Consider the following 27,563-nt stretch of genomic DNA (forward strand, 5'->3'; position numbering starts at 1 on the left):
ACTAAGTTTTGCTAGCCTTCCTTGCTGTCCACTACACCATCAATCTTGGTGTCATCCATAAATTTGATGATCCGTTTTACCACATTCTCATCTAGATCGATGATGTAGATGAGAAATAACCATAGACCCAGCAACGATCCCTGCAACACACCTCTAGTCACAGGCCGCCAGTCAGAGAAGTGACCATCGACTACCATTCCAGCTTCTCTTGCAAAATCAATGTCTAATCTAATTTACGACCTCATTTTGAATGCCAAGTAACTGAACCTTGACCAACCTCCCATACGAGACCTTGTCAAAGTCCATGTGGACAGCATCCACTGCCTTGCTTTCGTCAACTTTCCTGGTAACTTTCTCAAAAAACCTCTGTAAGATTGGTTAGACATGACTTAGCATGCACACTGACTATCTATAATCAGTCCTTGTCTATCCAAATACTTATATATCTGGTTCCTTAGAATACCTCCCAGTCACTTTCACATTTCTGATGTCAGGCTCATTGGTCTATAGTTCCCTGGCTTATACTTATAGACTTTCTTAAACAACAGAACAACTTCAGCTGTCCTCTAATCCTCTGGCACCTCACCCACGGCTAAGGATGTTTTGATCATCTCTATTAAAGCCCCTGCAATTTCCACCAATTCTGAGGTCAGATCCTGGGGATTTATTCACCCTAATTTGCCTCAAGACAGCAAACACCTCCTCCTCTGTAATCTTTACAGGGTCCGTGCCCTCATTGCTGCTTTGCCTCACTTCTGTAGATTCTTTCAAGTACAGGTATGCGTTAGGGATTTGAAAGTCTAGTTGGAGAACCATCAAGCAATATCTGCCTGTTTTGTTTCCTGCAAGGCCTTGAGGATATTCAATACATTCATAATTTTTCATTATCTTTAAAGCTAATGAACATTTATTTTATTGCATTCTTTATCACGGATAAGAGCAATTGATGTTTGATCTGAGTATTTTGGATGTGACCTGAAAAAATTAGGATCAAATATTTTGATCCTAATTCCTCCCTCAGCCATAGTTTGATGAAAAGATGTTATAAAAGGAAGGAGTTGATGAAGAAGTGGAATCTAGAAAAATGTTATTACTGTCATGAGCAGAACATAGAACAGTTTGAAGGCTGTGTCCTATCCAAAGTTGGATAGGGATTCAAAGCATAAATTGTCAAAAACAAAGGAGTGGTTAAACACAATTTAAAATGTGTTGACAGCTGTGCAATATGAGGAAAAAAATCAAGGAAATCAGAATGTGTCAACATGCTTTTGAGAAAATGAAATCTTGTTAATCAATAGATTGTAGTTCCTTGATCAAGGAATAATTTTTGTGGATAAAGGAATACTGATGGATATGCTATAATTAAATTTTTAGAAGGCTCTTGATTATTATGTAAAACATAGTGGCACAGGTGGAAGATTGATAACCAATAGGAAGCAGAATAAGCAAAAATGAATCTTTTAGTGGTTAACAGGACACAAGTGGTATGCCTTTGTCAAGCTTTTTGCCCTGGAGGAACCCTTGAAATAATCAGGTCTCAGGGAACCCCAGCAAAAAAATTATTATTACTACAGCTTGTGTTACATTAGTGCGATCAGTAAGTTGTAGATATAATTATCCAAAAATAATTGTCAGTGCTCTTTTGAGTAGGGAATGAATTTTTAGCTAACCTTTCTTGGAAGAAAACATGTAGTTAACCTTAGCTTACCTTTCTTGAAATTAAAAACTCAAAAGACAAACATAATAAATTTCTGTTAAATAACTAGCTTAAGCCAAAATGGGAATTAATTTTTCGAAAGGTAGGCTCAGTTGATTTAATTTAAATGAAGGTTGTAAATTGATTTTAATTCTATTTACAACATGAAAATTTATCTTCAATGTTGAGTAGTAAAGTTACTAAAAACCAGAAGGCAAAGCAACACAGTTCCTCCAAGACAGGCCTTTTGTTTCCAGATATGAAGACAAAACATTAAATATATCTTTATGTTTGCAATAGAAAAAGTTTTCCTGAATCTCACCATCATTTACAAATTGTACAAATGTTACATGACATTTATTGGTGAAATCTATTGACTCGTCAACCTGGATAGAGAAACTGTTGTTTTTCAGTTTATGCAGCATCATGTGACATGTCATTAGTACTTTGACTTAATGTATTGTTTGAGAGTGAAACCTTTTCAATTCTTTGTACTGCATCTTGTTCTAGCATTTTACCCACTATGATTTTACATGCTGCCATTATTAAGAGCTCACCAATTGTATAACTTTTCCTCTTTTGGGTAATAAGTTCTGCTACTAAATACCTTGCTTCCTGAATCCTTTCACTGACTTTGACTTTATTAACAAATGCTTTACTCTGTTTATTTTGAGATTCCAATAACCGTTCGTAATAATCAGCACTTTTCCGTGCCATATGGCTGTGAATTGTAGTTAAGTGTCTTTTCAATTTTGCTGGAGCTATTGCTACAATGGTAAGTTGCTTTCCAAAGACTAGGCACAATGAAATAGGACAACTTGGATCACTAGTCCACGTAAAACCTATTGATAAGTCTCTTTCGTTGTAAAGGCGGATTTTTTTTGTTGCACTTGTGCATTGAAATGATTGTACATGACTCAGGCATTTCTGTAAGACACAGAGGTTAATAAAACATAAAAAAAAGAAAAGTATAATAAATAACTAAACAAGAAAACTGCAAAAAATACAAGTGCTTCAGAATACAATTCACTTCTAATGTACACAATCCACCTTTTGCAACGTTTACAACGAGAATAAAGTGGCAGGCCATCAGCTGAGTCACGCGCGTAAAAATTTCTTATTTAGCATGAAAATTTCCCTCCAATTTTGTACTACACCAGCTGAGTTTGTTCACTCTCATAAGTCAGACAGGGGTACGTAAGAGGAAGTTGAGGGATGTAATTCCCATGTAATGTCACATCCCAAGTTGGTTGAGTGCACTCAATGCTCAGAAAATGCACTTCACGCTCCTCTTTGGTCTCCCATCCTCCCCTCCATGCAATACAGTGCTCGCTAATTATCAGCCTACCATCCTCCCCTCCGTGCAGCACAATGCTCACTAATTATCAATGACCTCCCCTATCTCACGTCAAATACAGAGAATGGATCAAGCAAATAAATACAAGCCTACTGCTCACTGCCAGAGTGGATTTAGAGACCTCTAACGAGATTGCTAACAGGGCTGCTTGATCACAGCCCACCATTGCGAGCACTAGCATCATGTGTTGTGCAAAGTTCAAAGAACAATGTTTATCTTTATAAATCACAATCTCTTGCGGAATCCCAAGCGACTTCTCATGGAAACCCAGCTGAGACCCCCTACTTTAGAGATTAGTGCTTTCTCTGAGATAGTGGTGTGCTCAGATGCAGCAGCCTCCTCAGGGTCAACCAAAGGTGCTTTTGTCTTTTTTTAAATGTCTTTTTTTATGATTGTAAGATAATGCTGGGCATTAAGAACTTCAAGTACTGCAGGTCTACCCCATCAGCAGTCCAGGAGGGGAGAGATGGATGCTGATTAAAGTGTCTAATAATCACCATTGGTGATACTCTCCAGTGTTCACTCAGTGGGAGACAAGCTGGGTTGCATGTGTGCATGGACTGGAGCTACTTGTTCTTGCCGACAACACCCATGCACCATCAATTCACAAGTCAAGATGGTGCAGCGTACAGCTCTCCCTCCGGATAGCTCACGAAAATGGCCATTTAAGTTTTACTTTTTTTCATCTTAAGTATGTTTATGGAAATGTTAGAGCCTGTGATTTACAGTCTGGAGATTGATTGAGTGATCCAGTGTTTTGTTGTCTCTGAGAGGATTCCAGGAAGCGAGCACGTACTTGGCTGGCTTCAGTGCAAAGAAACTTTGAGCTGATGTTCAACTCAATTTCACCAATTTAGCACTGAGGAAGATTTAAGACATCAAGACGAACGTGGGTGGCGAGCAAGAGATCAGCATGACTACCTTTCCTTTAGATCATTGCTGGAGAAGGAATCTGTAAGAGGCCTATCGCTGTATGACTCACTGTGGGCAGGCAGTTGTACCTGTCATGTGATGTTCTCTTTCAGTAATGGAGGATGTTATCGTGATTCTACATTATGGATTAGACAATTGCATTTATAGATTGTGGACACTTTTAAGACATGGTTTTTATATTGTGTTTTTTGCCTGTTCCTTTCCATTTTGTTGTGCAAGGGGAGGGGGTTTGGGGGTTGATGTTCTTGTTCCATTTTGTGCAGGAGAGGAAGGTTTGGGAGTTGATGATTGTGTTGCCATTCATTTTTGTGTGGAGGTGAGTTTGATGTTTCTATCTGAATGACTTTCAAGTTCTTTCTTTGTTTAGTGGCTATCTGGAGAAGAGGAATGTGAGTTGTATATGGAAACATGCTTAGATAATGAATGAACCTTTGAATCTTTTGAGAAGCCACAGGCAACTTGGTGCAGTGTCCATGCCGGGTTGGGCCTGCTGCTCCGGTTGGTGATGCTCTCTGTCCGGTGTTTGCTCAGTGGAAGACATGCTGGATTGCATGCGTGCGTATATTAGTGTGCAGACTGGAACTGGAACAACACCTTTGCACCATCAATTTACAGGACATGTCACGAGACTTGGACTATTTTTCTTGTACAACTGTTGGTATAGTGTTTTGCACCTTGGACCCGGAGGAACACTGTTTCATTTGGCTGTATTCATGGGTATTCATGTGTGGTTGGAGCACCTTGGAGTAAGTGACACCACTTTCTGAACCTGCAGCTGTCAAATCTCCTATTCAATCCTATTATCTAAAGAATAGGGGCTCAGTGAGGAAAGCAAGGAACTATTTGCTTATTCCATCTGCACCTTACCTAGCAGAAGTGATTGTGGGGTAGTATAAGGAAGTGGACCTTCACTTGTCTCCACATTGGCATCAATTACAGTGCCTGTGATCATTTCCAGTAGTGATCAGCAATGTCCTCTAGCAGAATGGACCACTGGATTTGCACTTTTTACCAGCAATTGGCTGGTTGTTATCTCTAAGGGAGGCAAACGTATTAGTGAGTGTCTTGGAACATGTCTATGTAAAAAGACAATCCAAAGTTGAGCAGAGAGGGTGTGTGGAAATTAGATCTATGTGAGGATGCAGTGGGGATTTAACTGTTTCACCCGGCTTTGATTTATAGTTAGAAGAATGTCCAAGAGTATGGCATTAAGGATTATCTTACTGACCTTAACTGTGTTTGTTAGTGATTAAACTTTTGGGACACAGCACCACAGCACACAGCAGAGGAACTTCCCTCTGCTGCTAGACTCTCAGCTTGGAGTGTCCTCTATCTTCTTCTCACCTCACCTGCACTTTTAGAGAAAAGACCTCTTTTCAATTATTAACCTAAGGTCTAAAAAGTTATTTAAAAACTATATGTCAGCAGCCTTCCACTGCCATCGCCTCTAATGTGTCCAAAACCAGTGAAGCGACTTCACCATTAGCTTCGAAGCAATCCTTTGAAAGTTGCAGACATGACTTAAATTCTTAAAATCAGCAATACTCAATTTTAACTGGAACTCACCACTCACAAAACTTGGGCCCTTTAGGTGCGTATTAAGGCAATGAATAATAAACTTCATACTGCTGGATGCTGATTGTTAAACTGAAGCACTTCTTGTGTGGTCTGCAAATAGGTCAAATGGTCACCTGTTGTTCATGCATTGCATTTGCAGTACACATTTCCAGTGCTAAATAATCTTTTCCCTAGTGTGTTTACATTTATAGATGCAGTATCTGGACACTTATTAATGAGCAACAATCTTAAAATATTTGTGAGTTGGGACTTGAAACCAACAAGCTGACTAATTTGCAAAACTTTGCCAGAGTGACCATGAAACATGAATTGACCCGCAGCTCAACTTATTGGACAGCTTTTGATTCAAGGGAGGCAGTTCCACATAGTGTGCTGTTCGATATCTCAGCCAAAACATTGCATGCTGGAATATCAGCCTGGGTTACATATTCATGCTAACACTGCCATGTACAGAAGTAAAAATGTCACTGACTAAGTTGACAGTGTAATGTCCACACTGTCTTCTGCGAGGATCTAATTCCTTACAGCTTGAGTTTTAGACTTCCAAGGTGTACAGGTTACATTTGCTGGAACAGTGAAGGATTGTAATAATTTATTTCTAGTCTGAACTCAGTTGACCATAAGTATTGTGCAGCATCCATTTGTGGATCATATTTCAGCAACATTCATCACTGACTCCTGTACACAAACATCTTACAATATTTATAGAAACTTTATAAATTGAATGAAATCAATTTTAAAAGGTCAGGGTAAATAAAAATAATATGTCCCAAGTAACATTGTTCATAAAAAGTCTTATAATGAGATACCTTTCCATCAGCAATGACAAAGCAATCATACAGGTTAGAAGCTGCATGGACAAGCAGGTCTGCAAAGCATGTTAATGGAGATAACACGTTTAGGGGTTCTGATGATTGCTCATGTTCAGTTAATGAATCTAAATATTTTATTTGTGTACATACAGAAATCATACAATACATGCACAAAGTCACTCAACACAAGATAATAGCTGGGTTGCAGGAAGAGTAATTCAGAAACAACTGCATTGACAGACTAATGCCTTTGAGTCACAAAAAAATCTGAGCAACTGAAAAATTCAAACCAAATGTGAAATGTTGACATAACAGTTTATATTCTTATTTTTGATGAGGAAGGAGGAAAAATTCATGACAACTGGAAGTAAATTTTATGGGCAGGAAATATAAATTTTATACAATAGTATTTGGATATAACTTTATTAAAATATTAGTTCTTTTTAATAGAATGAAGTATATCACAAAAAACAATGAATTAAGGGAACATTATAAAATATATCTTCAAATTGTGTTTTTTGACTTTGACAAAAATATATATAAAAATATAAATGTGGGATATAATTACAAATTAAAAGTGAAACTTTGTTTTCAAGCATTTATTTTGGATATCAAATTATGTTTAAAATAATTGTCTGAATATTGGGAAAGACTAAAAGAAAGACCTTTTCATTGATCAAAATCTTTTGATATTCTCCGATTGTCATCTAATGTTTTTTTCTTATCACAGTAAAAAGAGCTACCTCATTGGTAAACTGCAGATGCTGTAAAATTCAGTTTATCACTCCGTTTCACCCTTCTTTTCACTTCTACATACTGGATATCTTCCTTCTACACCCTCAATCCTGATGCAGGGTTTTGACCTGAATTGTCAACTATTCCCTGGCCTCCACACATTCTGCTTGCTGTGCTAAGTTTTCCAGCAGTTTTTTTTTCATTATCCCATTGATAATGCTGATGTCTGTAGAATGACCTAATTTTGTCTATAAACTGGACTACAGATAATACAGAATTACTTTAACTAAAAAGTGTAAATTTAGCATATCCATTCTGTTGATACCTTACTTTAATATATCCTGCAATATTAAGGATCACTGATGTGTGTAAATTTATCGTTGCATAGAAATTTGATGATGTCATTTCAAATAGGAAAATGTACATGACGGAGTGTTCAACTGTAATGCTTGAAAGGTTGCAGACACTTCATTACCTTTTCCTAATTTAACAATTCTTTTTTAATAAGCTTTGAATATTGAGAGTATCAAGAGCAGGATACTTTCAGAGTCTATTTCACTAGGGAGCAATGAGTGTACCACTGTTTTTGTCAGATAACAAGGTAATAACCTAGGCTTTCGTAATTTTGATAAATTGGCATTACTGAATGGAATAACCCTGCAAGTACCAAATTTCTACAGCAATTGCAGGGCATTTTTCCTATGTGTTAGAAATTGTCACTCTTAACTGACCTGCAGCAATAGATTTTTTTATTTTCAGGAAAGCATAATTTCCTTGAAGCAAATTACTTCAGTATTATGGTGCAAAGGTATTGCAATCTTCAACAAATGTTCAATGGAAGATAATTGTTTTTGTTTTTTTTTTGTCTGTTTAAAATAATGTTGATAAGGAAAAATAAATTTAATAAGAAATTTTTGGAAAGCAAGTTGTTTAATACTGAAATTTGTAACATATTTAGCATGGGAACCACCAATGTTTTATGTGCTGCAAGTCTTTCCATGCTTTCAAAACTGACAACAGGCGATCTCCATGCTTTTGGAATGAATTGCACTCAGAACCATGTTTATGAGGGCACAAGAATGTAGTCAGTGAAAGCTTGTTTGAAGTATACAGAGTTGGAAAATCATGATTATGTTGGTGCGTGCATGCACTAATGGCATGATCACTCCAAGTGATTATTGCTCACTAACTATTGCACTGTGAACAATTTTAAAGACTAAGAGAAAGACCCCAGTCATGTTTAACAAAGAAATCATCAACCACTTCCAACTTGTTTTTGTTTAATTTCTTCTGATTGTTTTTGATTCTTCATTGGCTTAATGTTGAACATTTTTCTGTGTTCCAAAAGTTTACAGGGAATAAATGGCAAACATTGAAAAATTTTTCTGTTGACGTGAAGGCTTCCTCACAAGCCTGTTCTCCCAGAAACTGGTACATTATTAAACATTGTCACTGCAGCATTACTGAGAAAGTGAACTGTAGGTGCATATATCCGAACAAACTGGTGGAACAAGGAGGTGATAGGGGATTAGAGGGGGAAAAAGCAAAGGAGGACAATTTTTCAGCAGGACATCACTATATAACTTGATGTTTAGAAAGCATTGCAACAATATTTGATGTTTCTGTACCTCAATAAGGATGTCTCATTCAGACCTGCTGTAGCTATCGCTAACTGTAACACTGAATGTAGTGCCAATAGTTCCCAAAGAATCTTTGACCTTCCAGGTCAAGCAGATTGTTTTCATGGCTCTTGTAGGATTGTAGGCTTGCCCCATGGTAGAGTTCCATTGCTTGCATACCTATCATTTTGTAAACTCTGCCCTGTTTGTGCAATTGCTAACTAGTTCAAAGGTTCATTTATTATCAAAGTGTGTATGCAATATACAGCTCTGAGATTCTTCTTCGCCAGATAGTCACGAAACATAGAAAAAAGCATCAAAGTCAGTTCAGAGAGAAAAATGAAAAACCACACCCTCCTCTGCACAAAAAAGAACTACAATATGATCATCAGCCCCCTCCTTCCCCACATGAAACGCAACAAAATCATCAGCCCCTGAACTCCCCTCCCCGTACATAAAAACAGACAAGAACATTTCACCCCCCCCCACCAAACCCCCTCCATACGAGATGCAACCAGAACATCAGCTCCCTGAATTCCCCTCCCTGCACATAAAACCAAACAAGAGCATCGATCACCCCCCTCCAAACCCCCTCCATATGAAATGCAACAAGAACATCAATCCCACCTAGGACATAAAACGCAACAGGAGCATTGGCCCCCAAATCCCCCTCTCCTGCACAAAAATAACAAGAAAGAATGGGCTGAAAAAGTACATAGTAGTGTGTCTGGATTTTTGATAATTAATCTTGTGATGTGACTAGCTTTTGTGTTGTCCATAAACAGTAAAGTGCCACATGAACCCTTGATTTATCTGTTTTTTATTAAACAAGTTGAAGAACACACTATAATACTCTCATTAATAGTAGTAAGCCTAAAGAATAGGCAAGCTTGTAACCTGAAGATGGCTTGTAGACTTTATTAAATTTTTCTGAAAGGATGGCCAATGCTTGATATCCAGTCTACAATTTTGGTGTTTTCATTCTATGGCATTTAATTTTGAAGCTGTATTTATGCCTTCAGAAGAAACCAAACTACTTGGAAACAGAGAAAAAAATCATGTGGATGTCATGACTTTTTATTCCAGTGCGCAGGTTGTGCATAGTGTGAAAACTACTGCCTCACAACTGTAAAATCAGTGATCATTGAGATGCTGAATCAAGTCTGCCATCACCTGGAGCACAGTAAAGAGGCCATATTGTCCTTTCGTTCATGGTGTTCCACACTACAGTATCACCATGAGAGTACAGGCCTTATCCTCAGCTGTATACTGAGCAACCAAATGGCAAGACAATATGGAGGTCAGGAAGCAGAAAGAAAAAGGAAGAAATCCAATGAAGGAGCTTTTTTCCCCCTCCTGGAAAACTCATCAACCTTGATGGTAGTAACTCGAATTCAGTGCTCATCACAACAAGCGTACAACTTCCACTGTACTTATCAAGCAAATGCTTAGCTACAACTGAAAATTAAAAGCAGGTAAAAATAAACATTTCAATCCATATTTATTTTTGTGAACCAAATGCTACAACATGGTTGCTGATTTTCATTAGAAGAGACTGTAGATGGCCTTAGAGGGGGTTGACAAGAAGCACTGTAGTATTCAGATAAAGTTGGCTTTGTAGTGAACTCTGTACACTGTGGTTGTGTCCAATGGTGTGAAAACCAAACGGTTAAAACACTTTGGAGCCAGGGTAGTCTTGCTCACAACTCTGCCTAAACGGCTGCAGAAAATCAAAAAGTAAACTGCGCTTGCTTTGACAAGCCAGAACCCAAATTGAAGTTGTTGCATCTCTGGAGGGGTTGGTCACAGTAATCTGTTGCAGCCTTATTGTTAGTGCCAGTGGCTCCAGAGATATCAATATTTTTCATTCCCTATGCTGCCTGGATTGAAGAGAATGTGCTATAGTGGATTCCAGATATTTGGCCATTGGGTGAATCAGGGCAGCCACTTATTTGGGACATCTCTTAAAGAATAAAAACTAATTGAGAAAATAGCCAGGATTCTCCTTGTTTATTTGGGCCACCCTGCTACTGAATTGGGGTAGGAGATTGTTGCCGAACAGTTTCTAACCAGCACCAGTCGCGTGTACTTGCTATGGCTGTTGGACACCACACCATGCTCAGAGCAAACAGTTTTCAAATAGTTGTGCATGTTTGTGTTCAAACAGCAATCGTTTTTGTCACTGATAAGTTGGCATTCAGACTTGGAGACTGCAGAAATGGCCGGGAGTGAAAATGAAACAATTTCACTACTTCAACAAGTGAAAGAACTACAGAGAATTTGAAGGTTATTGACAATCATCTTGAAAATCCCAGTAAAACTGAAGATTTGGTGGATGCTATCGTCAAAAGCATTGTATGAAGACAGTCTCGTTATCTGCACTAGATGTCTGCGCTGGTTTTGTCAATTTATAGTCAGTGAAAAGAACATGGCAGTGTACACTGGATGAATTCCTCTGTCGATAATTATTAGGAACTAATACACATTTTTATAGTGTTGTGGTGGTATTGGTAGAGTTCTAGTTCTGTATTTCATTTAAATACATAAGTTGTTACTCAGTTAAACTTTAGTTTTTTATTTTTATATCTTTTTAGCTATTTCTATGAAATTTTGGCTAATTGAGGCAGCTGCTTAATTGGGCTAAAATATACTTACTGGTCCTGATGTGTTCCAATTACCCAGAATCCTCTGTTACAGAGAGGATCAATAAACTAGAGTTGTTTTCTTTGAAGCAGTGGAGGCTGAGTTCAATGGTTTAATACAAGTTGAAATCCTTACTCTTCATGGACATCCATGGAACAAAGAGAAAAAATAAAGAATGAATGACAGAAAATGTTAGAACTCCAAATCCTCCTCCCCATCCCATGCACAAGCAGTAGCAAAAGCATCAACCAACGCTCCCCACTTCCCAACCCCATTTGCTCCAGCAAAAGCATTGACCCCACATCCACCATCCACCATGCAAGCAATAGCAAAACCCCAAGAGACCATGATCTAGAGTTCATTGAAAACTACTGTCCATCCCAACACTTTGCCATCACTCTCCTCCTCAACAAGAGGGGAGAGCAATAGCTTCCTCTTTCATTGTTACAATCTGCCACGTTGCTTGTCCGAACTCAAGGATGAGCAGACTTTCACTCACCAGCGAGAGAATGCAGAGGCCTTCTTTCGACAGCAGCGTACACTGCCTGCCTGTTGTCTTGACGCTTTAATCTCCCTCAACGCTTCAGGTGGTGACACCAGTGAGGAATTGGGTCATCCATAGGGCCACACCCCAAAGGCGCATGTCTTCCTGACCACACCTGAAGATATTGAACAACAGGGTGCTCACTGAGTTTCGAGAGTGAGAATCCACTGCCTGTGAAGAACTGTAGTTTGAGATGCAGCTGTAGACCATGGACACCAACAGGACCCTGGCTACCTTGAAAAAGGGAAAAGAGATGAGAGAAGAGGACAATTCAACTTTTTCTCAGACAAACTGAACAAAGTCGCTCAGGTCCGCAAAAACCTCTGGCATGGCTCCTCCTGCTCCCAACACCTGACACAAGTTAATAAAAGTGAGAAACCTAGATATCCTGCTGAAAGGTCTCGACACGAAAAGTTGACTGGACTTTTTTCCATAGATGCCGCCTGGCCTGCTGAGTTCCTCCAGCATTTTGTATGTGTGTTGCTTGGATTTTCAGCATCTGGGGATTTTCTCTTACATAAGGCCTTGATATTTTTTTCCCAGGGATAAAGTGTCTAGTATTAGTGGTATACATTTAAATTGAGAGCAGAAAAGTTCAAAGGAGATGTATGGGACAAGTTTATTTTTACAAAGAATGATGGGTGCCTGGAATGCACTGCCAGGGTGATGTTGGAACCAGATACAATAGAGGCATTTTAGTGGTTCTTCGATAAGCACATAAATATTCAGAGAATGAGATTGTGAAACAAGCCCAGCAGAGATTGCACTTTTTGAGGAACTTAAACAAGTATTACTCCCCACTAACATCTTAACTACATTCTACAGAGGCGTGGTTGAGAGTGTGCTGATCTTTTGCATCCCAACCTGGTACTCCAGCTGCAGTGCTGCCGACAAAGAAGCCTTGCAGAGGTGGTTAGGGGAGCAGGGAAGGTTATTGGGGTCTCCCTACCTTCTGTCCAAGACCTCTTTCAGAGTTGATGCCTCCAGAAGACACGGTACATCATTAAAAACCCCTCACACCCTCTCCATGAATTGATTGTTGTTCTGCCATCAGGTAAATGTTACAGGAACATCAAAACTAAAACCACAAGGCTACTAAACAGCTTCCTCCCGCAGGCAGTCAGACTGCTAAATACCTGCTCTACCTGACTCTGCTTTGGACACTTTTAACTTGCACTGGACACTTATAACTTGTTTTTAACTGACATGTGGCTGTTGTGTTTTACTATTTATTCTTATGTTTATTATTTAGTTTTGCATTTGTTATGTTATGATTGCACTGCTCCTGGGAAACGCTGCCTCATTCTGCCCTGCAGAGCTGATGTACAGTTAGAATGACAATAAAGTTTTTGAATCTTGAATCTTATATGTCATGTGTACTTCAAAACATAAAAACATACAGGAAAATTAATTGTTTCCCAGCATCTGCAGTATCTCTGGTGTTTATAATATTGTAATTAATTTTGTTACTCACTGATGACAAGCTATTTAGTAAAAGACACTTTGGTAAAAGTGTCAACAACCAACAAAGTCTAAAGATGTACTGGGGATAGCTTGCAAATGTCACCTGGCTTTCTTTGCCAACATAGTATACCTGTATATCTTTAGAATGAGGGAAAAAACCAGACCACCTGTAGGAAATCCATGCAGCCATGGAGAGAAAATACGAACTACTTACAGACAGCGGCGGCAGGAATTGAACCCCAGTTGCTGGTGTTATACTAACAGCCATTTTATCTTGGCTTCTGCCCCCTTCCTTTCCAGTCCTAATGAAGGGTCTGAGCCTGAAATGTCAACTGCTTATTCTGCTTCACAGATGCTGCCTGACTTCCTGAGTTCCTCCAGCATTTTGTGCATGTTGGTCAAGTTTTCCAGCATCTACAGAATCTCTGGTGTTTATGCTATAATAATTGATTTTGCTACTTGCTGATGACAAGGAATTTAACTTCATTTAGAAGAGTGATTTGATTATAATATACTTTGAAAATACAAGTTGAGTATTTTGACTTATTATGAATTGAATTCTCTGCAAATAATGATATGTAAAAATTAATGCAATGAAGAGTCTCAGAAACCCTGTGAGAATTTGTAATATCCTGCATAGACATTGATTTTTTTAAAAAATAATTGGGTCCCTAGCATGGGGATTTTTGTTAAATGACAGGAAATTTTATAATTGTTAAGAAATAACAAAACTGTCCTCACTGGAAAACTGTAAGAAAAACAGCATCTGTAGAGAGAAGAATAGCCTCAATGCTGAGGTTGATAGCTGAAGAGAGAATTTTGATATTAGTTATGTATTTCCAACACAGGGAACTTGATCTTCCACCTGTTACCTGTTGAATTGCAGCCCATTTATTATGATTACAGATCTACCTGCTCATGAGACAGACACCTTAATTTGTGTCTTGTAATCTGAATTGAATGTATTCCCATATTATCAAAATTTGCCTGAAATTGTACAGATATGTTAGATTTTTATTCATTGGATTCCTTCAATATTGGTCTAGTTCAGAGATAATTTAATTTTTCTCCTCTGACTTCTTTATTCACTCCCAATTAAATACATACTTACCGCTGTTGTTTCATTACTACTGTCTTTCTGTCCATTCACCTAATTCTTCTTCCCACTCGACAGTCAGCAATTGAAAAGGGGCTGGGAGAATTACACCATATTTCTTTGAAAAATGCCTCGGATTTTTTAATATCCTTCTGAGAGGGCATATTGGCAGGTTTAACATCTCACTGTACAGTATTCCCTCAGTTGAGAGAATTGGCTAAATTTATGGCTCAACAGTGAAACAGTGTTGTTAAAACAAAGCATGGCAGCTAATAAAATGAAGGTGGTCACCTATGCAAGAGTGCTGAAGAATTCAGTCTCATTCTGGCTATTGAACGATAATCCAGTTGCAAATTCAATGAGTATATTCAAGGCAGCAATTAATTGATAAGCATCTGATCAAGCAGGGCTTCTTGGTGAATGAGGTGGGGGAAAAAAGCCAAGAAAAGCATTGAGGGCAAAATGGGATCAGTCGTAGATTTATTGAATTGAGAAAGTCTAATTGACTTTTTGCTGTTTCTTGCATTCTTACTTTCTCATTACTACATGAATCAGAAAACATGTTGTATAGTTTACAGAGCCTCTACCTGCTTTCAAGCTCAAAAATTATTAGTCATAGAGCACTACAGCACAGAAACAGGCTGGTTTGACCTCCTAGTCCATGCGGAATTGTTGTTTGGCCTACTCCCATTGGTCTGGCCCATAGACCAACATAGCCCTGGTTTGACCTCCAAAGTGCAACACTTGTCTGCATTAAATTCCACCTGCCATTTTTAAGCCCATTTTTCCAGATGGACCAGATCACACTGCAAGCTTTGATCATCTTTCTCACTGTCCACTACTCCCCTAATTTTGGTGTCATCTGCAAATTTGTTGATTTGGTTTACCATATTATCATCCAAATCATCAATATAGATGACAAACAACAATGGACCCAACACCAATCCCTGCAGCACATCATTAGTCATAGGTCTCCAGTCAGAGAAGAAACCATTTGCTGCAACTCTCCTGTTTCTCCCATCAAGCCATTTGAATCAATTTTACTACCTCATCTTGAATGCCAAGCAACTGAACTTTCTGGATCAGCCTCCCATACGGGACTTTGTCAAATGCCTTGCTAAAGTTCACAAAGACAACATCTATTGCCTTTCCTTCATCAATTTTCCTGTTAGCCACCTGAATAATCTGTTATATTGGTCATACATGACCTGGTCTATGCAAAGCTATGGTGACTATCCCTAGTCAGTCTTTGTCTATCCAAGTACTTATATACGTTATGCGGTCCCTTAGAATACCTCCAGTTACTTACCAACTATTGAAATCAGGATCACTGTCTGTAATTTTCAAGTTTATTCTGAAGGCCTGTCTTGAAAAACAGAACAACATTAGCTATTTTCCAGTCCTCCAACATCTCACCCATGGTTAAGGACATTTTGAATACGTCTGCCAGGCCCTCTGCAATTTCTGCACTAGGCTCTCACACCGCTTGAGGGGCACCTTGTCAGGCCCTGGGGACTTATTCGCCCCAATTTGCCTCAAAACAGCAAGCACTTCCCCTTCTGTAATCTGTATACAGTTCATGACCTCACCACCTACTGTTTTGCCTCAGTTCGATCGATTTTGTGTCTATTTCCTGAGTAAATACAAATTGAAAAAGCCCTTTTAAGATCTCCTCCATCTCTTTTGACTCTATGCTTAGATGACCACACTAATCTTCAAGTGGACCAATTTTATCTCTTGCTATCCTTTGCATTTAATATACTATATCTGTAGACGCCCTTGGGTTTTTCTTCACCTTGTTTGCCAGTGCAGCCTCATGCTTTCTTTTAGTCTTCCTAATTTCCCTCTTAAGTGCTCTCTTGCATTTCTTATACTCCTCAACAGCCTCATTTGTTCCTTATTGCCTGTACCTACCATGCATCTCCTTCCTAAACAGGGCCTCAGTATTCATTGAAAGGATCCCTAAACCTGCTAGCCTTGCCTTTTATTCTAATAGGAACAGAAACTCTGTGTGCTCCCAAGCATCCCTTTGCCAGAAAACAGCCTATGCCAATTCACACTTGCCAGATCCCTCTGATGCCAACAAAATTGGGCTTTCTCCAATGTCTCAACATGAGAACCAGTCCTATCCTTCTCCATAATTATCTTGAAACAAATAGAATTATGATCACTGGATCCAAAGTGTTCCCCTACTCACACTTCTGTCACCTGGCTTACTTTGTTCCCTGGTAGATCTCGTATTGTGTTCTCCATAGTTTGGATCTCTAGATACTGATTAATGAAACTTTCCTAAGCATATTTGACAAAACTCTATCCTATCCAATCATTTTACAGAATTGGAGTCCTAATCAATTTGTGGAAGCTCCTTACCTTAATGTGACATTTCTTTGCTTTTTATGTTCATCATTCCTATGGGCTCATACAAGACCTTGATCAACAATCTTAATCAGTTGCCTATGCAATAGCTCAAGATGCTTTGCCAGCTACTGCTATGGTGAATTGTTTCTAATGTCATAAAAATGGAGGCTATAACTTGTATTTTAGTATAATGATGCCACACTAGTATAAATAAAATTAAATTAAAATGTGTGGTAGAGCAATTTTGACTATCAAGGCTTGGATCAGCTGTTAAGAATTTAAGGAAACTGAATAAATTTCATTGAAATTTGTCATTTGAAATCCAACTAATTGCTGAAACGGACTTGAGATAAATAGTCTGCAGAATAAGTGAAGGTAAAATGCAAGTTGCATGGTCATTTGAAGGATGCTTGTCTAGATATCCCCCCTCCTCCCCACACCGGTCAGTAGCTCAAACATGTTATTGAGTTGTATTTTCTTATGAAAAAATGTATTTCCTCATGTGAAATTTGGTAGCAGATTAAAACCTGTGTTGTAAATTTCTGTATTTAGTACCACTGTAATGAACGTCTAGGCAAGGACACCTTGTACATCTCTGAAGGAGTGAAAATTAGGTGTTTTTGCTTTTGTATTCAGTGAATTTTACAAGGTGTAAGAGGAGAAAACAAAATGTTGTATCTTTATGTATTACACAGAGTGTGTAGCATAGATCAGACTATTTGCCCTATCTTGTGCTAATGTAGTGCTCTTAGTTTTTGGAAAAAACCACATCAGTTGTATTTTGAAGTCAACGAATGTCTCTCTCCTTTTTGTGACTAAATAAAACTAATTTCTAAGAGCTTAATGATCAAGCTTTTGAACGAAGGGGATAACTTCATTGTCGAGATGTTACCTCAATCTAACAACTCACTTTCAAGGACTCTTTGTCTCATGTTCTCAATATTTATACTTATTTATTATTGTTATTTCTTTCTTTTTGTACTTACACAGTTTGTTGTCTTCTGCACACTGGTTGAATGCCCAGGTTGGTGGGGTCTTCCATTGATTGCTTTGGTTATTATTCTATTATGGATTTATTGAGTATACCCGCAAGGAAATGAATCTCTGGGTTGTATATGGTGGGATATATGTACTTTGATAAATTTACTTTGAATTTATTGTATTGAGATATCAGTTCTCATTTCCAATACTGAAATACTGTGTAACAGAGAAATGGAAAGAAGACAGCTTTCTCTTTTTAATCCTTTGGATATTTTTAAAGAATGTTTGGAAAACAGCATAGCTTTTAATTGATACAAAGTTATTGTAGGAGTTCAGTGGAAGGGGAAATAACTGGGTCCTTGGGCAATGGCCTCTAATCATTTGTCCTTTAGATATGAATGATAGAGAGGATAGGGGCATGAATAAAGGACTGAAGGGGAAAAGTGCAAAATAAAAGGAATGAGTAGTTAGTTTAAATAGGAATAAAAATGTAACATTAAGCAGACAATTTAGATTGCTTAGTTTGTCCTTTTGATGTTAATTGAAATGTAACATGTGTTTCCTCTGTTTTTAACTCTTATATCTGGTAGCATATGACCCTTATTCCTTGAAACACTCTCTCTGGTGTATTAGAACAAAGACTTCTGCAAACGCGCTGATAAGACAATGCAGAAAATCTAATGAGGTGGAATTTGGAATCAAGGTTTTTGCAGTGAATTGTGATTGATCCATAGGTTGGTTATCTGATTTACGATACAAAATCTGGTTCACCTTGATTGATAGAATATAATTATACAATAATGGGCTAGTCCTCGTGAGATTGCTTTTAATTAAAATGCACAAGAATTAGGAAATGAAGAGTGAAATAGAATCAACAATATTGAGACCATTTTTAATAAATAAGTAAAACTTTAGATGTTTTTACTTAATAGGGAGTACAAACATGACTAATTTAGAAAACAGAGTTCAATGCTGCATGAAACAATTTTTAGGCTAACTGGAAATTATTCCAGGATAGCATCAAATTTTAATTCTAAGTGCTTCAATTGCTCCAGAGTTATAGACAGAATTTAGTATTACGTTGAAACCCAGATTTTAAAGTGTTTAAAAGGAAAGATCATTTCTCCAGTATACCTTTAGCTTTTGTGTCATAATACTTGATATCTATGACATGTAATTCTGTCTGTCTAGAATCCAAAGTTCTGTCTTAAACAAGCATGGCATACATTTAAATAGATAAAAATATATTAGTTATTCTATTTTTAAATGAGATATGCATTGTCATGTCTTGTTCTTTTCTATGGACCCTGCATCTGACTACTTTTTTGGAAGGTGGAAAAATAGGGTTTCTTTTAATTTATAACCTTAACATTAAATTGCCTTACATTAATAAGAAATTCAATTTTAGGCAATGGAGATATAGAAGTTAATGTTTGGCACCGACAATTGGTTCATGTCCAGGATAAGATTTCCCTAGTACTTAGTAAGCCTGTATTTTGGGTATGGTAACGTAGTTAAAGTTACCGAACTTATATCCAGAGTTCTTCAGAATCTGTGCCAACCATGAAGTTTCATTGACATAGCTGTGCTAATTTCATTTAATTTCCTCTTGTTGCCATCAACTGCTCCCAAATTCTACCATTCTTGCACAAGTCAAATCTAATTAAATTATTAACATCTTTTTAAAATTAATTTTTATAAGCTTCTTTTCTTTGAAACGTGAGAGGAAGCTGGAGCACCTAGAAGAAACCAGCAGGGTCACAGGGAGACTCTATAAACCCCACATAGATGGTACGAAAGGCCAGGACAGAACCCAGGAACCTGGAGATGTGAAGCAACAGCTCCATCAAATGTACCACTATGTTGCCCAAAGATCGAGAAACTTAAGTTTGATTAGCACTATGAATCGTATTGAAATGGTCAGATGATTGTGGCTATATCTTCATAAGGAACCTCCAAGAGGACAACCTTGTCATGGTTTGGAGGCTTGTGTGCTTCAGTGACCCAGAGAGCTATGTTGGCTGGAGTCAGGGCTTTATGCTTTGGCTCTTGGTAGGGATGCACATGCCAAACAGGTCAAAAGATAGAGGCCAGACTAAAGAGTGGTCTACCAGTTCTCTAGGTTCAGGGGTTAAGCTCTGGGCTAACAACCCTGACTGGTAAAACAAAATTGTTACAGAAACAGCAATGTAGAATCCTTCTACATCTGAATGTGATGGTATTCCTGGGTCTCTAGCTAGAGCTGGGTCTATGACTGATGGTAGTGAAAACCAAGAGGAAGCTACTTATATGATGAAGGAAGCCCTGAACACCCCCCTAGAGATGGGGGGCCTTCATTGCTGCCTAAATGCCAGCAGCGTTACAGGCAGTAACTACATAAGGAAGGACTATGGTGATTCAAGTTCAATCTTCTCATGATTAGGTAGGGATGTGAATAAGCACACGCCTTGGTAGCAATACGCAGATCCTCTAAAATGAATAAAAGTAAATCTGGAATATCCATCAACATTGGTGATCATCTTATCGCATTATGTAAGTCCTTGCAGGTGATCATTTTAATTGTGAGAATAGTAATAAAGGAGTAGTTTTACATTTAAAAGGGGTTAGGGTAGAGGTATTCACATTAACTAACTCCAAGTTAAAAACATGAGAAAGTCTGCAGATGCTAGAAATCAAAAGCAATACATGCAAGATGCTGGTGGAACTCAGCAGGTCAAGGACCATCTATGGAAATTAATAAACAGTTAACGTTTTGGGCTGAGACCCTTCTTCAGGACATTAACTAGTCTTAAGTTAATTTGAATATTATCTGCTTTATCCGCATCATTCCCCCTTCACTGTTTTCCTAGAAGAAAAGCTATGTTTGGTTTTGCCTGCTAAAGTCCACAAATGTGAATTATTGCATATTTAAGTACCTTCTTGGTTCAAAGGTGATTAGTGATGGACAATAAATGAGGAGTTTGCCAGAGTCATTCTGCATCCCATGAATGAGCAAACAGAGAGAAAAAAAGTCATAGTTGTCGAAAATCTGTATCATGAAAAAAAGATACCCCACCTGCTTCAAAGGGAAACAATTATATCATTGCCCAAGAAGAGCAGAGTAAGCTGTCTTAGAAACTATCTCCAATAGCACTCACTTCTACAGTGATCAAGTGTTTTAAGAGGTTAGTCATGGCTAGAATCAACCCCTGCCTGGACCACTGCAATTTGCTATTGCCGCAATAGGTCTATGCAATCTCACTGGCTCTCTAAATGGCTTTGGATCACCTGGAGAATACAAATACCTATGTCAAGATGTGTTTATTGAGTACAGCTTAGTATTTAACACCATCATTCCTACAGTTCTGATCGAAAAGGTCCAGAACCTTTGCACTTGTACCTCCCTCTGTAACTGGATCCTTGACTTTCCTATTGGAAGAACACAATCTGGGCAGATTGAAAATTACATCTCCACTTTGTTAACAATCCAGTGTACTTCAATCTAGTGTACTTTAGTGATATGTGCTTAATCCACTGCTCTAATCTCTCCATACCTATGACTGTGGCGAGGCACAGCTCAAATGCCATCTATAAGTTTGCTGACGATGCAACCATTGTTGGCAGAATCTCAGATGGTGACAAGAAAGCAGATGGGAGTGAGATATACCAGCTAGTTGAGTGGTGTCACAGCAACAAACTTGCACTCAACATCAGTAAGATCAAAGAGCTGATTGTGGTCTTCAGAAAAGATAGTCCTCATAGAGGGATCGGAAGTGAAGAGAGTGAGCAATGTCAAGTTCCTGGGTGTCAATATCTCTGAGGACCTAATCTGGACTCAACATATCGATGCAGCTGTAAAGAAGGCAAGACAGTGTCTTTATTTCATTAGGAGTTTGAAGAGGTTTGGTATGTCACCAAAAACACTCAGTTTTCTACAGATTAATGGTGGAGAGTATTTTAACTAGCTGCATCACTGTCTGGTATCAGTGGTGGCAGTGGAGGGCACTGAACAGGGTTGAAGTAAGCTGCAGAGTGTTGTAAAGTTAGTCAGCTCCATCATGGGCACTAGCCTGTAGTATCCAGGACATCTTCGAGGAACGATGCCTCAGAAAGGTGGCATCCATCATTAAGGACCCCCACCACCTAGGAGTTGCCTTCTTCTCATTGCTACCATCAGGAAGGAGGGACACACTCAACGATTCAGGAACATCCTCTTTCCCCTCTGTCATCCAATTTCTAAATGGACATTGAATCCATGAACACTACTTATTTATTTCCTTTTTTTTTGCATTACTTATTTAATTTAACTATTTTAGATATACTTTAATTCACAAGTTTTTTTTCTCTCTATTATTGTACAAAGTTAACAAATTTCACAACATGAACCGGTGATATTAAACCTGATTCTGATTCTGTTGTGGGAAGTGGGCGGGGAATTGTTCAAGAGAGATAATCAGGTTAGGCTGCAATTATGGGAAGAGAACCAAAATCGGCGTTTCAGGTCAGAGAACCTTTGTCAAAAATGAAGTCTATGTATATGATCTATTTTTATCTATGACTTTTATTTCATACAGATAGACTTTGAAATACCAAATATATCTTGAACTATTTTGAATACATTTACGAACAGGTAGGATTAATTCTCAGCAAAGCTTAATGGTCTTTTCATCAGAACTAGAGAAAAATAATTCACCTAGCATGTTAACTTTCTCCACAGTCGTTTTTGGCCTGTTAAAGAGTTCTAGAATTCATTCTGTTAAATTGGATAGTTAAGTTTGAAAGTATTTTCATCACCTTGTATATTAACCCATTGAAGTGGGTGGGTAGGGTGATGCCAGAATGTCATAAATTAGTGGTTTCTTTATGCAACCAGCCTGACAAGAAGTTGATGCTTTATTCATACTTTTGTTTCTTAAAATATAGATTTAATTTTGTGTCATCATAAAATTAATTTGATTTTTTAAAAATTATTTTTTTATGTAGATGTGATGAATGCAGACTTTGTTACCACTTTGGTTGCCTCGATCCACCCCTGAAGAAATCCCCAAAGCAGACAGGTTATGGTTGGATCTGTCAGGAGTGTGACTCTACATCTTCAAAAGTAAGATTAAATGCATGCTACCTTAGAATTCACTTCAGTGTACAACTCTAAAAACTAGTGTGTGGAAAATACCTGTCAGCATTGATTCAGAAATCCAAGAAGCTGAGTCATACAATGCTTAAATATCTTCGTCAGACTTGGAGCGAATCAAAAATGATATTGAATTTCTGTCAGACTTTTAATGTAGAGTGTGCAATCTTGTAGTTAAAGTAGATAAATCCCAATTATTCCAATCTTCAGGTTAGTTAGGGAAGTCCAATTCTACATTATTGATGAATTAGAAAGATGTTTGGAACACCAACTTGTAGACCTTTGGAATTTTAATCTGAGTTATTTCAATTGTTGGAGATAACTATAAGTTAATTATTTTCTTCCATGTCATTTAATCTATGTTAAAGGAATGTACAGTATTAAACAAAATGATTATATGAAGTGATAGAGTAACATTTATTCAGTTCCAAGAGAGATGTCTTCAGAGTATTTCTAGTCTGTCAGCATTCCAGTAGAAAACAGAACTGTATAACATGGCCTTCCTTTACCAGACAGATTATTAAAACCTGAAGACTTTCACAGGCAATTCCTAGTTGAATGCTAGAAAAGCAAAAGAAAAAAACTGCAGATGTTAGAAATCTGAAATAAAACCAGCCAATATGGTAAATACTTAGCAGATTGGCAGCATCAAATGAGGCAGGGTAATGAATTGTTAAAAGAATCTGTCTGTCTGGAGGAGTTGTAAGTACACTAAAACATGCTGGAACTGTGAGATACAAAACACTGCAAATCCTGGAAATGTGAAATAAAATGCAGGACTTTAAGTATTCAACAGGTCTGTAGAGAAAGAAAATTGAAATTTAAGTTACAGGTTGATGCCTTCAAAACTAACCAGTTCTGATCCAATACAGCACAAAAGGTGCTAGAGGAACTTGCGCAAAATATTGACGATCCATTTTCCTGCATAGATGCTGCCTGATCCACTGAGTTCCTCCAGAGTCTTTTGTGTGGCTCCGGATTCCTCTATCTGCAATCTCCTTTGTCACCAGTTTTGGTGCAAAATGCTTATCTGAATTTGTTAAATTCAATATTTAATTAATATTATTCAATATTTAACAATATGCAGCACTTGCAGTGTGACATCAAGCTTACATTGCTGGAGATCAACTATGATCTGCGCAAAGCTATCAAGGCTGCAAAACAACAATATAGGGAGAAGATTGAATCAAGATTCACCACGAATAGCACACATGACTTGTGATGAGGGCTGCATACCATCGCAGACTTCAAAGTCAAATGTTGTGGTGCAACCAACACCGTGGCCTCTCTCCCAGATGAACTCAATTGTTTTTAAGCTAGGTTCAATGTCGCTTACTCAGAGCCTCCGAGGAATGCCACCACTACAACCAGCAACCTTGTCACCTCTGAAGCTGAGGTACGCAGATGTTTCTAACGACTGGACAGTCGCAAGGCTGCGGGACCAGACGGCGTTCCTCGGTGAGTACACAGGATGTGTGTAGCACCACTGGCAGGTGTGTTTACAAACATTTTTAATCTCTCCTTCTCCCAGTGTAGAGTGCCCTCCTGCTTCAAATTATCCACCATTGTCGCTGTAACAAAAAAGACTAAGGTAACATGCCTGAACAATTGACGTCCTGTCACACTCACCTCAATAATAAGTAAATGCTTTGAGAGGCTGGTCAAGGATTGCATCTGCAGCTTGCTACCACCCAAACTGGACCTGCTACGATTCGCCTACCGACACAACTGATCGACAGATGACACAATAGTCATTACTCTACGTACCATCCATACACATCTGGAGAAGAAGGATGCTTAGGTGAGAATCTGTTCTTGGACTACAGTTCAGCATTCAACACCAGAGTTCCATCCAGGCTCGACAAGAAGCTCAGAGACCTTGGCTTTGACCCTGCCTTGTGCAGCTGGATCCTGGACTTCCTGTCAGATCACCAGCAGGTGGTAAGAGTGGGCTCCCTCACCTCCAATCCTCTGACTCTCAATACAGGAACCTCTCAGGGCTCTGTACTGAGTCCCCTCCTTTACTCCTTGCACACCCATGACTGTATCGCTACTCGCAACTCTAATCTGCTAATTAAATTTGCCAATGACACTACATTGATTGGCCTCATCTCAAATAATAACAATGTGGCCTACAGGGAAGAAGTCATCTGACATAGTGGTGTCAAGAAATCAACCTCTCCCTCAAAGTCGCAAAAACAAAGGAGCTGGTTCTGGATTACAGGAGGAATGCAGACAGGCTAACCCCTATTGACATCAATGGCTTTGGGGTTGCAGGGGTTAATAGTTTCAAGTTCCTCGGCATCCACGTCACCAAGGACTTCACATGGTATGTGCACACCAGCTGTGTAGTGAAAAAGGCACAACAGCATCTTTTTCTCTTCAGGTGGTTGAAGAAGTTTGGTATGGGCCCCCAAATCCTAAGGACTTCCTACATGGCACAATTGAGAGCATCCGGACTGGCTACATCACTGCCTGGTATGGGAACTGTACCTCCCTTAATCGCTGGACTCTTCAGACAGTGGTGTGAACAACCCAGCATAGCTGTAGTTGTGAACTTCCCATGATTCAGGATATTTGCAAGCACAAGTGCGCAATGTAGAAGAGACTATATTATGAGTACTGGATCCACTGAATTAATTGGAAGATGTGTACATGGATTGCTGCCTCACCTGGAGGAAGTGTTTGGGTCTGAGGATAATGAAAAGTAGAGTGGCAAAAGGAAAATGTTGCATGGAAAACATATCAAGCAGTAGTAAATCAAGGCAACTGGACTTGCTGTGTTGTCCAGAAGACATTTCACCACTCATCCAAGAGACTTCTTCAGTTCTAATCCATCGTGGATAGTTTTCTGGCCTATACACTCTGAGAGTTGTTTAAAGGTATAGTAATCATGTGAGGATCATTAAGAATCATAGAGGTAATGAGGGGGTCATTAGTCTTATCTTTGCATGACTGGAGGTATGAACTGTTGTGGAGACACTGGGGTAGAGATGTTAGGACTGCACTGTAAGTAGCTGATAGGTGGTGTCGTACCCCCTCTGTTCAAGAATGGGTTTTCCAGTTTGAATAAGGTGGTTTCTTTAATCCCTCTTTCAAACCACCTATCCTCCATGTCCAAAATGTACACATTGTTAACATCAAAGGAGTGCCCCTTGTCCTTTAGGTGTAGATATACAGCCGCATCTTGACCTGAGGTGTTAGCCCTCCAACGCTGGGCTGTCTGTTTGTGAAGTGGTTGTTTTCTCTCACCAATGTACAGATCTGTGCAGATCTCATTGCATTGGATAACATATACAATATTGCTCTGTGGACAAGTTTCTGTCTGAATGTGTTTGTAGGTTTGAAGAACACAGGGATTCGGTGCTTGTAGAAAATCCTTCTGGATTTCTCTGAAATTGCAGCTACATATGGGATGACTATGCTTTTCTGTCTTCTCTGCTGCTTACCTCTGCCTGTTGGGCTGTCAGCAAGTCCATTTGCCTTGACTTACTACTGCTTGTATACAGTGACCTGGATGACTGAAAACCTTCGTAGACATGTTGCTTGGGAACGTGTGACTAGGAAAGAATCTTATTGTTGGAGATGGTAGAGTGGACAGAGACACAGTTTATGAAATTCTGAAGGAGGAGAAGGAGAATGTTTCTTAAGTTGGCATAACATTGACAGTGGCAAAAATCAGAGTATGAACATTAAATCTAGAGATTGTTAAGGTCTAAGATGAAGTTTCAACACCCTGCTCGGAAGGAAGCAAGGGGGATGAGAGCAGTGCAAGAGATAGTACAGAGGTAGTTAAGTGTTCTGTCATTTCTGATAGAGGGGAAATCATGAATATGCAAAAAGGAATATATCTAGGATGCACTGGTGTGAAAAGTGTAATCAACGTAACAAACGACCAAGTCAGATTTGACTCGAGTCATACAGCTTGGAAACTGGGCCATTCCGCCCACGTATTTGCCAACCAGAGGGCACACGTCTGTGTATATAAAAATATGTTCAGGCCAGCCAGGGGCCATGAGAGCTTGCAATGGATGTTGGTCCTTGGCCTGTATCCTGAGGATGGAGCTAGGAAAGTTATAGCGTACTTAAATGGAAGATGAGCCTCTATTCCTCAGGCTTACTTTGAGCGTTGTTACAAGCACAAGCAGATAGGACAGAGTAGGAGTGGGATTAAAACTGAGTTAAATTGACAGGAAAAAAGTGCTTAAACGTTTGGGTTCTGTTCTCAAGCAGGAAACAGCACCAGTAGTCATCAGTTCACTGGAAAAAGAAGTGAGGAAGGAGGCTTGTGGAGGACTGAATCAAGTTGAATGATTGAAGTGGTATGTTGCACCTGAGTAGCGTAGAGTAGTTGACCACTGTGTTATAGCAGCTACCCTGTATTATTCAGCAATATTACCTTTTAGTTGGTGTCTAAGGAAATACAAATCTTCAAAAAGCTTCAGTAAGGAGACAATATAATCTTGTAAAATAGTCCAAATTTAGTTCTGGTACTGGTGACGTATTTATTCTACATGTTTCCTGGCTAACAGGTCTCAAATAAGAAAACATTCCTTATTTCCTTTTTCCCCTTCCCATGGCAGGGAACAGAAATGAGGGATGTTGGTTCTACCATGACAATCAAATTTGGAAATAGA

At 38.8% G+C, this 27,563-nt stretch overlaps 1 protein-coding gene across 2 annotated transcripts in view; it reads left to right on the forward strand.

Moving 5' to 3' along the window:
- Positions 1-27,563, forward strand: part of phf14 (PHD finger protein 14) — a 252,389-nt gene that overhangs the window by 193,105 nt on the left and 31,721 nt on the right. For both annotated transcript variants that reach the window (XR_009512717.1, XM_059972616.1), the window contains exon 17: positions 22,779-22,896. Coding sequence is in view for 1 of the 2 variants with exons in the window: in XM_059972616.1 (XP_059828599.1) it covers positions 22,779-22,896 (118 nt within the window). In the remaining variant the exon portion in view is untranslated. The remainder of the gene's footprint in view (positions 1-22,778; positions 22,897-27,563) is intronic.

Source organism: Hypanus sabinus, chromosome 6, assembly GCF_030144855.1.
Source record: "Hypanus sabinus isolate sHypSab1 chromosome 6, sHypSab1.hap1, whole genome shotgun sequence".
In the NCBI taxonomy this organism is placed as follows: Eukaryota; Metazoa; Chordata; class Chondrichthyes; order Myliobatiformes; family Dasyatidae; genus Hypanus; species Hypanus sabinus.